At 38.7% G+C, this 17367-nt stretch overlaps 1 protein-coding gene across 3 annotated transcripts in view; it reads right to left on the bottom strand.

Annotated features, from left to right (window-relative positions):
* The window catches only part of LOC126094738 (rho GTPase-activating protein Graf-like), a 573129-nt gene that overhangs the window by 60062 nt on the left and 495700 nt on the right, over positions 1-17367 (bottom strand). For all 3 annotated transcript variants that reach the window (XR_007521868.1, XM_049909287.1, XM_049909288.1), the window contains exons 7-10: positions 10822-10884; positions 9531-9600; positions 8411-8508; positions 4028-4122 (exon numbers count right to left, since the gene is read on the bottom strand). Coding sequence is in view for 2 of the 3 variants with exons in the window: in XM_049909287.1 (XP_049765244.1) it covers positions 4028-4122; positions 8411-8508; positions 9531-9600; positions 10822-10884 (326 nt within the window). In the remaining variant the exon portion in view is untranslated. The remainder of the gene's footprint in view (positions 1-4027; positions 4123-8410; positions 8509-9530; positions 9601-10821; positions 10885-17367) is intronic.

Raw genomic sequence — 17367 nt, 5'->3', positions numbered from 1 at the left:
ATGCACCCAAATTGCGTGAAAATGTAATCACATGTCAGATCTACTATAATATATTTGTCCAATGAATACCCGTTTATCATCTGCATTTCTTCTTGGTGCAGCAATTTTAATGGCCAGTAGTGTATTTCATGTGTATGCTGGGAGCAAATCTCTTGCAGTTCCTGAGCTGAATATAGGTTTTAGGTGAGTTTTTCCTTTCCAGTTCAGAGCAGGACGAGTTGAATATACACTCCTGGAAATGGAAAAAAGAACACATTGACACCGGTGTGTCAGACCCACCATACTTGCTCCGGACACTGCGAGAGATCTGTACAAGCAATGATCACACGCACGGAACAGCGGACACACCAGGAACAGCGGTGTTGGCCGTCGAATGGCGCTAGCTGCACAGCATTTGTGCACCACCGCCGTCAGTGTCAGCCAGTTTGCCGTGGCATACGGAGCTCCATCGCAGTCTTTAACACTGGTAGCATGCCGCGACAGCGTGGACGTGAACCGTATGTGCAGTTGACGGACTTTGAGCGAGGGCATAGAGTGGGCATGCGGGAGGCCGGGTGGACGTACCGCCGAATTGCTCAACACGTGGGGCGTGAGGTCTCCACAGTACATTGATGTTGTCGCCAGTGGTCGGCGGAAGGTGCACGTGCCCGTCGACCTGGGACCGGACCGCAGCGATGCACGGATGCACGCCAAGACCGTAGGATCCTACGCAGTGCCGTAGGGGACCGCACCGCCACTTCCCAGCAAATTAGGGACACTGTTGCTCCTGGGGTATCGGCGAGGACCATTCGCAACCGTCTCCATGAAGCTGGGCTACGGTCCCGCACACCGTTAGGCCGTCTTCCGCTCACGCCCCAACATCGTGCAGCCCGCCTCCAGTGGTGTCGCGACAGGCGTGAATGGAGGGACGAATGGAGACGTGTCGTCTTCAGCGATGAGAGTCGCTTCTGCCTTGGTGCCAATGATGGTCGTATGCGTGTTTGGCGCCGTGCAGGTGAGCGCCACAATCGGGACTGCATACGACCGAGGCACACAGGGCCAACACCCGGCATCATGGTGTGGGGAGCGATCTCCTACACTGGCCGTACACCACTGGTGATCGTCGAGGGGACACTGAATAGTGCACGGTACATCCAAACCGTCATCGAACCCATCGTTCTACCATTCCTAGACCGGCAAGGGAACTTGCTGTTCCAACAGGACAATGCACGTCCGCATGTATCCCGTGCCACCCAACGTGCTCTAGAAGGTGTAAGTCAACTACCCTGGCCAGCAAGATCTCCAGATCTGTCCCCCATTGAGCATGTTTGGGACTGGATGAAGCGTCGTCTCACGCGGTCTGCACGTCCAGCACGAACGCTGGTCCAACTGAGGCGCCAGGTGGAAATGGCATGGCAAGCCGTTCCACAGGACTACATCCAGCATCTCTACGATCGTCTCCATGGGAGAATAGCAGCCTGCATTGCTGCGAAAGGTGGATATACACTGTACTAGTGCCGACATTGTGCATGCTCTGTTGCCTGTGTCTATGTGCCTGTGGTTCTGTCAGTGTGATCATGTGATGTATCTGACCCCAGGAATGTGTCAATAAAGTTTCCCCTTCCTGGGACAATGAATTCACGGTGTTCTTATTTCAATTTCCAGGAGTGTAGGTCTCACAGTGAGGTGTTCCCTTTCTTGTTCTGTGCAGAACAGTTAAGGTGTAACAGTATAGTTTGAGACTGATTCAAGAACAGCTTCTTCTTCATTAGGATACATATTTCTATCACATACACTTTCTGGTCAAAAGTATCCAGATATGCCTACATAATGAGGAACTGATTACTGCATAACACAAGAGGTGATCCCACCAGTATGAAAGACAGTGTTGTCAGGAGGGAGGCAGTGACAGCAGAATGGGTTGATCAAGGGAACTTGGCAAAGGATATCACATGAGTAACAAACCCACCAGGGACACTTGTATTCTTCCAATGCCACACAAGTCAAATGTTGTTCATGTGATTATGCAGTGGAAATGTGAAGAAACAACGACAGTTAAAACTGAGATTCGCAAGGACTAATGTATTGATGAACAGGAAATCTAGAGCACTGCACATGAAATCAGCAGAAGGAATCACAATCGAGTTGTAATGTGCTTCCAGCAATTCAGCAGCACAATCAATGTGCATAGTGAGTTAAAAAGAGTGTGATTCAATGGTCGAGCAGCTCCTTGTTATCCACACATTCCTGTAGCCGTTGCTAAGCAATGCTTGAGGTGATGTAAAGAGCAATGACACTGGACAGTGAACAACTGGAAATGAGTTATTTGGAGTGACGAATCATGCTATGCTCAGTGGCAGTCTGATGATGGGTTTGGGTTTGGTGAATGCCTGGAGAACAATATCTGCCATCACGTGTAGTGTGAACAGTAAAGTACAGAGGAGGTGGTGTTGCAGTACAGGGATATTTGTTTTTGTGGCTGGGTGTGGTCCCATTACTGCACTTAACTGAATAATGTGGCAGGATACGAATGCATTTTACAGCTTTGTGTACTGCACACAGTAGAGGTACAGTTTGGAGATGATGACTGATTGTGTCAGCATGAAAGTGGACCAGTCATAAAGCAGCATCTGCCATGCAATGATTCGTGAACAGTAACATAGATGAAATGGAACGGTCGGCCCAGAGTCCCAACCTGAACCTGACAGAACAATTTTGGAATAAGTTAGAATGTTGACTTTGTCCCAGATCCCAGCATCCAACATCACCAGCTCCTCTGGTTTCAGTTTTTGAGGAGTAATGTGCTGTCATTCCTCCACTGTCATCCAAACACCACACTGGAAGTGTCCCCAGCCGAGTCCAAGTTGTCATAAAGTGAAGGATACACAAACAACCTTGTTGACAAGAAAACATGGTACTTCAATCACGACACCTTATTAATTTTCTTTGCGGTAAAACAAAATAAAGAAAAATTGTCTCTGAAATCCATTCATGAAGACACTTGTGCATATGATACTACATGTAAGTTTATTAATAACTACTATAATTTACTGCAAAAAAATACCTCAACTGTGTCATAATAGACAGCAAAAAATTAGAATGGTATGTAACTGACAGGGCAAGGAAATGTGCTCTCACCAGTGCTTTTTAATATAGTCGTAGATAACACCATAAGGAAAATTCGCCAAGGGTCAACAACAGGTGATATGGAAATCTAGCATATGCAGATGACTTGGGAAGAAAATGGGCAGAAACTGAAAGAACAACTAAACATCTGGTAGAGATTAATTGGTGAAGCAGGCATAGGAAGAAGCTTAGCTATAAGTGAAGTAATGAAAATCAGCAGGTAAAATGAAAAAAATAGGGATGTAACTTGCTGAGGGAAAATTATTAAAGAAGGAGATATTTTCAAGCATCTAGAAAGTAAATTGCCCAAGAAAGGAAACATCAATGATGAAATTTTGGAGATAATAATAAAGTTTCAAACAATTTTCTGTTATGTATCAAACATAATTATAAATTGGAAAATACCTGCCCAAGCAATGCCATATTATCTTCAGATTTGGACCTATAGATCAAACTATTGGACTTTGGCAAAGAAATATCCATGCAGAATACAAGCAACAGAGATGCGTTTTCTACGAGGGATCATCGGTAAAATACTACGAAACACCCTGCAGATCAAGCACCTAAAAGAAACTATAAAAAGTACTAGGCTTAAACGCTTTGGCCACATGAAAAGAGTGGGACCAAAAAGATTTCTGAGAAGAGCCCTAGAATGGACAGAATCCAGACAAATACCAAGTGGAAGATAGCAAATAAGATGGAGAGACCAGGTGAAGGATGATGTGAACTGAAGAGGACTGCAATGGAGGAGATGCAAAAGGATAGACTGTGGGAGACAGAGAGATGTTTGTAAGAGGCTCTGTAAATAACCTTCATAAGCAGAAACATTCCAGGAGGAGGAGGAAGAAGAGGAAGAGGAAGAAAAGAAGAACTATTTTTAGTGTGGCAGAAACTGACAGATAATAACTTACTGCTACCTTACCTGTCTTCTGGTGTAATGTCAAAACAGAAGCGCTTTTCTATGGATTCAGACATCCTCCTCACACAAGATGCAAGCTTTATAGTTTCTCCTGGGGCCTGTAAAGATACGAGTATTTAAGTTATGGAAATTGACAGCACAAGTTGTGACTGGAAAACAACAGCTGTAAACATATTGTCATTATGAATTTTCTAAAAAAAAGAAAGTGATATTAGAGTGAAATTAGTTTAAGAAATTAACAGTTTTAAAAAGGGAAGAAATATTAAGTAGATAGACACAGGCAGCTCTTTGAAAATGCATGCAGTCCTCCAAACGTACACATCCACGGCATGAAGATATTGTTAAAGTAACCAATTATTCGAGTTTTTCCTGTAGATTGCATGTATGAATAGCTTCAAGAGCACAGCCTTGTCACCATTATTTCCTTGGCCAATGTTTCAGCTGTTAACTGTTTAAACGTTTTCAACGTGAGACAGAAACTGTCATCTGAGTTTAATTTGCTCTGCAGCAGCTATTACAGCTCAATTTTGTCTGTTTTTAGAAAAATGACTTTATCATTGACTCATTCTCATGCTAGCAACAATATGTACAATACCAAAAATTATTTCCTTTACTAAACCATGCTTTCTGGTATTTACTATTTTCATTTAAGACCATTTCATTCATTATCTTATTCCAGCACTTACTGTGCACTTCACTTCAGTATCCCTTTTCCACCTATCTGAATTCGCTGAACTCTCCCTCTATCCTGACAGCATTACACAGAAAATTCTTGATGGTTCTGGAGTATGAATTAACAGAATGTAAAGAGGCATGAGAAAAAACTTAATTAAAATGTGCCTCACACCAACAATGCAAGACAAGTGACTGATGTGCGACAAGAAAATGTCAATATGGTGCAAAACCCCCTATACAAACTGTCTGCCATCAAGTAGCAGTAAGGTATGAGTGCCAACCATGACTTCAGTCCGAATTTTGACATCATATTGATGTTTTAAATTACTACTTTACAATTCAATATTACCTTTCTTTTCACCATGGCTGAAGAAATTGAAACACATTGGAATTTTCTGTCAATTATTTGTCAACAATTGGCAGCAGTTATGCCTTTTCATTAGTAGCTTCACTTTTCCAAATGTCTTTCATTGCTACGTGCTTCATTATCGGAGTGACTGTTCTGTTGTTGACATATGAGCCAATTGCTTCATTCAATACACTGCATCCACACAAGTTTTATTTCAATGGTACACCTATACTGTTGTCAACATAGCTTTGTAAGTAGTATAAAGCTACTTTAGAATGTAAAAAGCATTATTTTCTTTTGGAATCTTCAGAGTGTTTATTCTTATCATCTCAATATAGAATATAAAATTGATACACTGTGGCTGGTTCCACTATTTCACAAGTTTTATTATTTTAGGAGCATATACTTGATTTTTACAATCTACAGTAAGGCGTACAATCTCCTCGACCCAAAACAATTTGAAGTAAAGGAAAAGATATTTGAGGGGCATAATAATGAAGTTGAAGATAATTTTGAAGACAAAGTGTGCACATTTATCGTGACGAAGTTGAAGTCCAGTTGGAAGATTTAAAATTACAGGAAGACAACACTGCAGATAGCGAGGAAAATGGCCATTACTATATTGGATGGATCAAGGGACAAAATGGAATAAAGTTACACCATATTATTACTTGAAAGTTACCTGGAGCTACTGATATGGTGGAAGCAGCGAGCAAGCCTTCGGAATGCTGAAATTGCTTAACAGATGGCAACAATTTGTTCATTATAATTCTGCATACAAATTTGTATACCGATGTTCTTAAACTGAAGGCCTTAATAGGTCTCTTCTTCTTACGGGATCTGTGGGGATCTGATGGCGACGGTATTGAAAAAATTTCTTTCGCAACGAACATGAAAGTTTCAAATTCATCATGTGGTGTCTTAGATCTGACAATTGTGTGACACTCAGTGAAAGGATACAACCAGACAATATAACAGCAATTCAGAAAATTTTTCTGTGTTTGTACAGAATTATCTGAAGCCCTATACCCACAAAGAAAGTGTTACAGCAGTTGTGAAACAACTACTTGTTTTTTAGTGTGTGTGTGTGTGGGGGGGGGGGCATTTATGTGTAGGCTGCTTATGCAGTGGTTCGGTCCTCGGGTTTAAAAGGGTGGAGCAAATACTGGAGCGTTAGTCACCTCAGCTCACTCTGAAGATGGTTGGACAGTATTCAGCCGAAATATTAGAAGAAGCAGCTGAATGCCCATAAATGTATGGAACAAACCTTTTCAATGATTGTTGGAAGAGGGTGGGGTGGAGAGAGTATGGGGAAGCATGTCTACTCACTGATTTGATCTAATATGGATTAGACATATATCTTTCAACACAACTGTTATGCTAATACATATATCTACAGTATAGGAAGGTGTAAGGCAGTCAACATTTTCTTGTTGTACAAAGAGAAACAATTTGTAAGTATGTCCCCATGCTTTTTGGAAACAAGTTTATTATTTTAATTTTGAAAAAGATATCATGGAGCAGGGAAGACATCAGTTATATTTTTCTCCGAGATTACTTATGATCAGTGGTAAAGATTTAGTGTAAACTGCAATGCAATCAGCCATTGATAAATCTATTATTACTATTATATACTATCTTAGAAACACTGTGCACTGCATCTTAATGGAAAAAGAAAATCACAATTTCTTTCAAAAAGAAGAAGGCATTTATTTGGTTTCTTTTTAGGCTCCAAGGTTTTACATAAAATGCTCAAATGTCTTTCCACAGTCTGGAGAACAATTTCTTTCACTACATCTGTGAAATCAATTTCCCAATCCTGTCTTGATGAACCTGAAAGAGTAGTAAATGAATGGGTCTTTAATATGTCATTTCAAGTCATCACGAAGTGCTGAATGAGCTCTCAAAGGATGCTGATGATATTGGGACTGCCATAATCAAAATGATAAGGCAAATAAATTCCTCAAATAGTTTTTTAACCCTAACACATTCATCAATAAGCTGCCTTCGAATAGAGCATAGTTTATACCAGTCTTAATAATTCACAGCATTTCAAATTGGCATTAAGATTGTCCATGCTCAAGTTCCCAGTTTTTACACAGTCCAATTTTTTTCTTTTTTTGCAGTCCAGTCTAGCCACTGTCACAAATGATGATGATGATGATGATGATAACAGTCCCCGAGCACAGAAAATCTCCAACTCAGCCGAGAATCAAACCCAGGATCCCGGGACCCAGGGGCAGCAATTCTATCATCAAGAATTGACAGGAGGTTTCCAATGACTGTTTCATGAACTCTCAGTGCATTTTCTGTTCTATACGGGAACCTGAACGAACTAAGAATTACTAATAAAATGGTTCTTGCTTTCCCCTGGTCAACCAGCATATGTTGCCCAATTGGTCATTCAAAGGTATGCTATTTTCATGTTGCTAAATAACTGTGACATACTCTTGATGAAAAAGACTATTCTTCCATATTTATAACTTTTCTGCAGCTTTTTTCCAGTTTTCTTGTTTTAAAAAGAGACTTTTCTTTTAGGGGTCTTCTGTTGCTTTCTATATGGACAGACCTAATGCAGTCGTAGCAGAGAACACTTACATTCTTTTCTTTGTAACATAGCCATCTACAAGACACAAACAACTCCAATTTACAAGGCCTTCATGGAAATGTATGGCAGGACAGGACAAAACGCAGTTGGAGTTGTACAATACTTAACATTGTCTGAGAGACAGTAGCTTCTAGAATGCAACAGTTTGATTCAGCTATAACCAAAAATTGTTGTCAAGCATAGTACTAAAAGCATATTTGCGGAGTGGCGGCAGTGGTAGGGTGGGGTGAGGTAGAAACCCATAAGCTCCAGATTTTAAAGAAAGAGGGAAACATAAAAAACTGAACAATTGTTACCCAGAAGTGAACTGAAAGCAAGTGGTACAAAATACAGTGTGTTTTCAAGTATAATTTTATAAACAAGTTATCAATTTTTGGCATGTAATATATAAGTGAAGCACAGGGCTTTCAAGTGGAAGAAGTAGCATGTTGTTTTACATACAATGATAGTAATTTCTAGTAAAAACATGTGTATTTTGGATTATACTTGTTTTCAGTTATCCATGCAGTGTTGCTGCACAAGGAAAGAAAAGGAGAAGGCACACACAGTTGGAGCCATAGCTTTTTTTTTTTTTTTTTTTTAAAAAGTGTATGTCAGCTCTTTTCCATTTTATTGTAAATATAGTTATTACACACATGTACATAAAAAATAACAACTTACTAACACTTGGATAGGGAACTGAATATCCTGTATCATGAACATTTGACAATTCTTATGTGCGAGAAAAAAGAAAGCAAAACACAGGAAATTTTACCTGCTTCCCTGTCAAGTGGTTGTATGGTACCATGGTGAATTCTTTGGTGTCCTTTTGGTAAGTGCAATACTGCTTTGTCCATGTTGTGCCAAAAGCCTCTAACAACAAAAGAATAGCTCAGTAGTCATAAATAGGAAATATTCACTTTTAGTTGATAAACTAAAAAACACCCACACATACTGTAGTTCATAAAAATTACATTCCCTATAAAAGCTAATGTTATCAGCTGGTGCAATCAAAAGCATTTTTCTGAGCCTTCCAGCTTTCCTGGTAAATTCGTTTATTTATAGTTCTTGGGCCCACTACTGGATCACTCAGAGTAAATCTCACAATATTTCTTTGAGGTAACTGTTCATCAGATGGTTACTGCTGGCAAATAGCAATTGCCAGTGTTCACATTTTGATGGTCTTTTTATGGAGGCCTCAGGATGTGCACACATGACCCAAGTTGTTACCAGATGGACAATGGTAGCATGCCCAAAGGGGATTGAGGATTACAACAGAATACAGCTTGGAACCAAGCACATGCAGAAATTACATAAATAAAGGAAAAAAACAAGAATTTTTACTACTTTGCAACAAAGTGGAGTTCCATCTAGCTATTAGTTTTGGTTTGGGTCCTGGTCACAATGACACCTGATGGCAGCACTGGTGACCAGCACATGTGCAAATGCCACAGTTCAGTTTGGCATAGAGAACTCTGGACATGCTACTGTCATCTGCTTGAAAACAACTATGTCATGCATGTGCAACTTTCTGACAAGGCACCACACACATTACTATCAGACAAGCCCTACATAAGAATACTGTTGCCTTGTGGACACCAGTAGTTGCTACTTGTCAGCAGTAGAATTCTCCCCCCCCCCCCCCCCCCCCAATGCAAGCTTATTTTTACTCGGTAACATACAAATCATGATTTAGTAGTGTACAAACAGGATGGATCCAATATTTTTAAATACAAAATGTAATAAACTGAGTCAGTGCAAGAGTAATAAGTGGAATTTAATATTTTAATGTAGTCCAAATGCAAGCAGTAACAAATTCATGAACATGCTTTGTTTAATGATACAGCCACAAAATCTGAAAGTGCAGATAATAATTATATCTTAGTACTACTTACTCTTTTCCATCAGGTACAAATAACCTTCATGGCGATTTGGCTTAATAGGCGCTCCAGACAAAGCTGTTATCTGCGAGAAAATAATTACAAAGAATTATGATAGCATGTTTTGTGATTAATGTGAAAAGTGTGTGATATTTAGGCCAATTTGTCTATGTTGCTATTTTAACATAGTGCGTATTGTCAGCAAAAATTTCTGTGAGGAACATAAAACACAGAAAAAAACTCCAACAATAGAAAATCTGGGTTCCACAAACAATATGAATTATAAAATCTTGCTACTCACCATCTACAGAAGGTATTGTCTGGTGGACAAGCAATTTAGAAGTAGACTGTTGGATCCAACAGGCTACTTACAACTGTGCCTGTCTGCTGCTCGACACTTCCTGTATGGGGTAGGCAGCAAGGTACCCTAATTCATATTGTTATTTCAGCCCAGATTTTCTATTGCTGGAGTTGTTTTTTCCTAATTAATATTGTTAGAAAAACAACTTAATAGTTTAGCTTAAAATTCATGTGTGTGAAGTTCAGTGGATTCTGAAAACAACAAATTATCAACTTGACAACATTTATATTATAAAAAACTGACAAAAATTCAATTCGAGCTGGTCACTTTAATTTTGAGGTGCCTAGTCTATATTATTTATTCACGTATGGGCCCAACAGGACCATGTGAGGTACAATTTGCCTTACTTTGTGTTCAAATTTGTTTTATCCTTTCAGAATTAAGTATATTTCTTTTATCACACCGCAGTGTTCCAGTCCATTTTCTAATTTCCCTCTGACCAACTTTCCAAGTAAATATCTTTTCTTGAATGTTTTTCTATCTGTAATATCTGCCTGAGTTACACCAGCTACTTTCTCTAAGATCCTCCTTATTCACAGTGATCCATGAAATAGGCTCAGTTTTGGTCTTACTTCTGTTTTTGTAGAATTCTACTTTCCTCCCCCCCCCCCCCCCCCTCCAACCTACTGGGTGCCATTTCTATAACGTGCCAATAAAATTTAAGTCTTTGTTTTCTCATGTCACCATGTATGCCTGTGTATTTTTCTATTTCCTTATTATTTCTCAGCCTGTAAGTTTCTCCATCAGTAATTCTGGGGCCTAATATTTACCTAATATATACCATACTACGAAAGGCAATTACTGTACAAAACCATACAGGGTAAATAACAAATGGTGGTGTTACTATTATTACTATTACAAAACTGCTCAAGAAACTGAAAAAAGCTTTGCAGCATAAACAAAACTATGACAGGAAGAGAGAGAGAGAGAGAGAACAATACGTACCTCCTGCATTTTCTTTTTGAGCTTCTCCGTATGATCTCGAGTTGCATCGAAGTTATTTCTTGTCTGTAATGCCAGCATGCTTTTGTTTAATATGCAAACAAAACTTCCACACTGGTTACTATTATGATTTTGAAATTGTAAGTAGAAAAAGCAAGCAAATCTCTAACACTAAGCCCATTCCACAAACCTATTAAAATTTTATATTAATTCTATCAAATGTAATTAAAATGTATAAAACACAGCAAACCATTATAACAAGTAATTATTATGGAATAAAAATTCAATACATAATACTATGAAAGTTTCACACAGTCTAACACTCCACCATCAGTTATAGCACTTGGAATGCAAATGGAATAGATATCCAAACACAGTCAATGGCAAAAGAAACCAGTAAAATGGATTGAAAGAAAAGAACAGATCAGAGAGAGACATAAGGTAAGAGGAGGAATGAGAAGAGGAAATAAGGAAAGATTGCCTTCATGTCCTGCTGCTCCTCTTTCCTTCAGAATGAGAAAGGCAGAGGTATTAATTAGCCTTAACTGACTTCTAACATTAATTAAGGTGCACACGGCCAAGAGTAGGACATTAAGAAGATACGAAAGTGAACACAAATCTCTAAGCAGAAGAACTCTGTGTAGTGTAGACAGGATTTTAAAAGGCTTTCACCTCTGCCTCTTCATAAAAACAATCGTGATTTATGTTCACACTTGCTGTCCATTTCTAAAAGACTTATTCTCAATGAATATTTTCCTCCAAAAAAGATGATACACACATTTTTACATATTAATTTTCACTTTCATAAAATTATGTTTTGACAATGCCCGAAAACTGCACATATCAAATAAATCACTGATTAGTGTTGGGTGGTTGTAATTAAAGGGCAGCTTCTCATAGCAGTCCGGTGTGGAATGCAATTACTATATGGCAGCAAAACTTGGTAGACTGCTAGTGCATTAATGTGGAACCAATTTATACCGGAGAAAAATTAGTTCCAATTTTGGCCACCAAGTGCAAATCCGACACTGTGAATGCAAGAAAGACGTACATAAATGTTTTTATATGTAATGGATTATGAATAGGACCTGGACAGAAAAGGTCAAATAAGTGAGAAAGGTATAATGTTGATACTATTATGAAGACATGCGCAGAAAAATGGGCTAATCCTCAAACGTATGTTGTCATCCGGTGCTTGGTACGGAAACTATCAAAATTTACGTTGACCTCACCCCTAAATCATTTAGGGGTGAGACCCATGTCAATTTTGATAGTTCCTGTACACAGCAATAGATGGCAACACTTAGCTGTAAGTTTTTGCATTTGAGGATTAGCCCATTTTTCCATGCATGTCTTCTTGTTAATCTCCACTTATACAATTTGTTCAGTATGACCACTAGAGACATCAACAAGATGCTACATCTGTAAAACAACGCAATCATCAGTTTCTCACAGTAGTTCTAGTGGAATCTGAGCAACGTGTTTCTTTACACTGGCCCTCAGATCAGGTAGAGCCTGAACATGTCCTTTTAGACATTCCCAGGGCCAAAAGTCTCATGAGTTCATATCAGGTGATCCTGCATGCCACGCATCTGGAAAACCTCTGAAAATAACACACTCATGCAAAGTTGCATTAAGTAGATCTTTTACTTGGTGAACAACTAGATGCATTGCCCCTTCTTGCATGAAAACAATGGTTTCCACACAATTGTGTTCTTCCAAAGCAGGAATCACATGCTGTACAAGGTGGTCTCGATAACATGCACACATCATATTACACCTGACAGGCCCTCTGGGTGTATTCTCTTCAAAGAGGAAAGAACTAAGTTAAAAGCTGGTTGTGAATCCACACAACACTGTCACATACAGGGGGTAAAATGGCTCTTCGTGCACAACTCACAGTTTAATAGTGGTTCAAATTCACCAGTTCTGTGTATTCACTGCACCATGTAGTATAAAATGTGCCTCATCACTCTATGGAATATTGCCCAGTCACGACAGCAACGCCAATCCATGCCAGAAAATGAAGAGCAAATTCAGAACATTGATCAGGTTTCATCTGCTGTTTCTAAATGTTCTGCAGGTAGCAGTGTAAAATAGACCACAAAGCTTTTCCAAACTGTTGAAAATGTGATGTGTAATTCTTGTGACACTGCACGAGCATTAACACAACCTGAGGTACATGCTCATCTTCAATTACAAACCTGGCTAAAATTTGAACTCATTTTTTCCAGCATAAATCAGTTCCACATTAATGCATTAACATATCTACCAAGTTCCACTGCCATACAATAACTATAGCCTGCACTGGCATCTGTGAGTAGCTGCACTTTAATTATAACCACTGTGTACCACATTATACACCACGAAAGTGTTGTGGAATTTCACTACTTGGAGTGAGTCTTATCTGTTTGGGATGAACACAAGTGTAAGGTGCGCACACACAAAAACAACTTTGCTCTCAGTTTGTGACTAAATTAAGAACTACAAACTCAATACAAAAATAATTTTTCACAAACAAACTGCTAAACAACATATTTTGCATTTCAGCACTATTAACTGCAAATACATTGATGACAATATACAGGTTAAGCAAATGAGAATTACTTGCATTTCTTGGTGTGAAGTATAAACATGTAACTAAAAACTAGGATGATGTGACTTACCAAACGAAAGCGCTGGCATGTCGATAGACACACAAATAAACGCAAACATGCACACAAAATTCAAGCTTTCGCAACCAACGGTTGCTTCATCAGGAAAGAGGGAAGGAGAGGGAAAGACGAAAGGATGTGAGTTTTAAGGGAGAGGGTAAGGAGTCATTCCAATCCCGGGAGCGGAAAGACTTACTTAGGGGGCAAAAAGGACGGGTATATATATATATATATATATATATATATATACACACACACACACACACACACACACACACACACACACACACACACACACACACATATCCATCCGCACATACACAGTCACAAGCAGACATTTAAGGCCTTTACAAACCGTTGGTTGCGAAAGCTTGAATTTTGTGTGCACGTTTGTGTTTGTCTACCGACATGCCAGCGCTTTCATTTGGTAATTCATATCATCTTTGTTTTTAGATATATTTTTCCCACGTGGAATGTTTCCCTCTATTATATTCATATCATTAACTAAAAACTAGACACAGCATAAGTAATTCGAACACTCCAGAAGTTTTGTCCCGAGTACAAAGATTTGTTACGAGAATCACATGTAATGCAGCAAGTATCCAAATGATATTCCAGTTCCAGACAAAGAATAGAGAGTATATTGCCAACTATTGGTCACAAAGCTGTAAGAATGCTAAGAATGCAGCTTCACAACACCAGTAGATCCTTGAGGGGGGTGAGGATGAGGACGGGGGGGGGGGGGGGGGGGGGGGGCACAAATCATACAGTAATTTAAAATGGTCCCACATACTCCAGAATCAAAGATATTTGTTTTTAGTGCTTTTGAAACCATGTTCAGTTACATGTTCTGCTGTTAACAACAAGAACCTCATAATCAGTTGGACATATCACTTTTAATATCCGATATACTTACAGAACCACTTCAGTGTTACTAAAACTTCCACAGTATTTGAATTATTAATGCTGTTTCCAATCTTCTACCATAAATATATACATCACATTAACTACTCAAAGTGGTTTCATTATTCTTTTTACTAATCTATTATTTTCATCTGCAGAATGACAAGTATTCTGTTTCTCTATCACCTTCCTCTGTCTGGACTTAACCAGAATGCAATGCCCAGAGTGGAAAGAACAACAACTTTGGAGGGGGTGGGGGGTGGGGGGGGGGGGGTGGGGGGAACTCAGGTATATCTTTTCTAAAAGTATGAATATTTTAACAATTTTTAAACACATTCTATCTCATAGTTGCTGTGCAAACTGAAATGAGAACAGAGCAGCATGTCACAACTGCACCACCAAGACAGATGATTTTATACACCATACCTTGAGGCCTCAACTCTGTGCCTCTGGTTTAATATTTTCTTTTCCTAGCCTTTCTTCTAGATTATTTGTGGCATTATTTGTCATAAAGCTGAGTAGGGCGACATGCACAATATTTTCAGGTAAATAAGGATACAAATAACTGCATGCACTGTACACGTTATCCAAAAGACAGCTAAATACATTTATTACAGGTATTGATAAACAAATGATACTCTGCAGCCTTTGTGTATTTGTAACTTGCTAATATGAAAGAGGACAAGAAAAAAAGTCCTTTTACTTGACTGCACAAGCAATTTTAGGATGAAAATTTAAAAACTTTAGAGCAACAAAGTTAATGTGAACAACACCAATACTTCAGAGAATGTTTTCAAAATAAGGGTTTAGCTAGACAATAAAATGGAAAGTGGTAAGTAAGGTAGTCTTTCTGTACACTACTTGTAATGTTTTAAAGAAGTGAAGCAACAACATAAATATAATAATGGAAGAGATTATTTTGGAATGCAAACAATGGAATGAGTACAGAAAACCACTGTAAAATGAAGATACTGAATCGTAAATAGGCTCATACAGATGCCACAAATGTGGTAGTCACTGTATCCCAGTTCTACTTTATATACTTATCCTACCTTTCAATATTTCTCCTTTGTGGTGGAGGAAGAAGGTAGGATGATTAAGATTTAATGTCCAATTATTCATGAGGACACTGCAGATGAAGCACAAGCTCTGGTAGGACAAGAGAAGGAAATTGTCCATCATTTTTAGATAAATCATCCTGGAATTCAACTATCAAATTACTGGTGCACAGATTTGCAAGTACTGCAAGCCAAAAACTCCTTACTGTGACTGCATAAGGGCCATTAGCTCAAAAATATCATACTGTGTGACAAATTATTATCCCAAACTGTGATTCCCGTGCCCCAATGCAAGCTAGAATGGGCTCAAAAGAACCGAGTTCTACAAGGGCCCACACTCTTCATTTCAGGAGGGAGTGTAAGATGGGTAAAAACATGAAAAACTACAAGCACAAACAGTGAGGGGCAGGCCGCCACCAGAACAATGGCTGGCTGCATGCAGTGCTTCTATTTATGAAAACCATGGAAAACCTAAATCTGGATGGCCATTGGTGCCTAAAGTGATCATGCTTATATTTACTCATCCCATTACCTGAAGCAACAATAGAATCTAAAAGACAGCTCGCAAGATATTGCCTGGAAAGATGGAAGTGAAACAACTTAAATCTCAGGAGAAAATGAATGTGTGATACACAATTCTCAGTGTGACCATCATAGGGCATCCATATTCATGTCCACTGTCTCCAAGAAACCTGCATAGTCTCTACTCAAATACCTTGGACATGCAGTTTCAGCGTCACACCATAATTAAAAACTACAGAATTTATGTATAGTCTTGTTTTATTTTCGATTGCCTCATTTTTTCCTTCTTCTATACTGCTTGTAAGAACAAATAATCTCTGAAACAAAACTACCCAACTATTTTGTTATATTACCATTACATCATTTCATCCTTTTTCCATCTCTTCTCATAATGGTGTTTGTGTCACAAAAACGCTATCATTGCGTTCAGTAATGGAGAATATAATGCTCTTGAGTTTATGAAACTTGTTAGCATGTAAATCCTTAATTACCCTGCAATTACTTTTTGTTTTAACAATCACCAGTGATTATGTAATTCAAAATGGATAAAAAATCAATTTCATACTTATATCTTAATAGACTGAAAGCAGTGCGTTGACCTATATCATCCTACCGACAATGTTTTAATACAAAATGTACAATGTGGCTCATACGGTATCATAACCAAAATGCTGCTAATTGCAACTGTATAATGGCTAAATGCACAAAGAGAGAATTGACATGTTTCCAAATAAAAGGAACATTACAAAAACCTTAATACAACATGCAGACTGCTTTTACTCCTGAGACTAATGACACATTTAAGCACTTTGCACTTTCTCTTTTCATATTTGAGAATCTGCATGTGCCTCTCTTCAGGGATACCGAGTTCTTGCTGGTCCAGTGGCTATAACGTGAGACATCAAATACACATTATGTAACATGGTATCACACATTTATTCCCTTTCCTGTTCAGCATAGCCTATTGTCTCACGTAAGAGGTGTCTAAAAATTCTTGTTGATATTTTCTGATACAAATTGCTGGTTGAAACACTACTCAGCATGCATTTTAATAGGTAGGTGGTCTTTTACTTCACTCAGTGTAAACCTAGAAACACAGAGATTTTTATTCCTAAGTAAATTCTACGCTGACTGTAGTGATATGAATTCAGATGAGCTGTTAACTGTGAACAGCAGATAGAAATTTGTTTCCACTTACTCTAGGACAGCAGCTGCCATGTTATTGATAAGTTTTATTGCAGTTGTAATAAGCGCTGTACTGTTTTATTCTGGTTCTGGGTTTTCTTTTCAATGTTGTTTCAAATGGGAAAAAATTTAAATATCCCACACCATTAAAAATATTGATAAAGGTTTGTTGCCAATACGAAAAAAGTATTCTTCACCCATACCAATTCAATATCATCATTTGTGTG

The sequence above is a fragment of the Schistocerca cancellata genome, chromosome 8, assembly GCF_023864275.1.
Source record: "Schistocerca cancellata isolate TAMUIC-IGC-003103 chromosome 8, iqSchCanc2.1, whole genome shotgun sequence".
Lineage (NCBI taxonomy): Eukaryota > Metazoa > Arthropoda > Insecta > Orthoptera > Acrididae > Schistocerca > Schistocerca cancellata.
The sequence above is the reverse complement of the archived record's forward strand: the minus strand, read 5'-3'. Positions and strand labels throughout refer to the sequence as shown.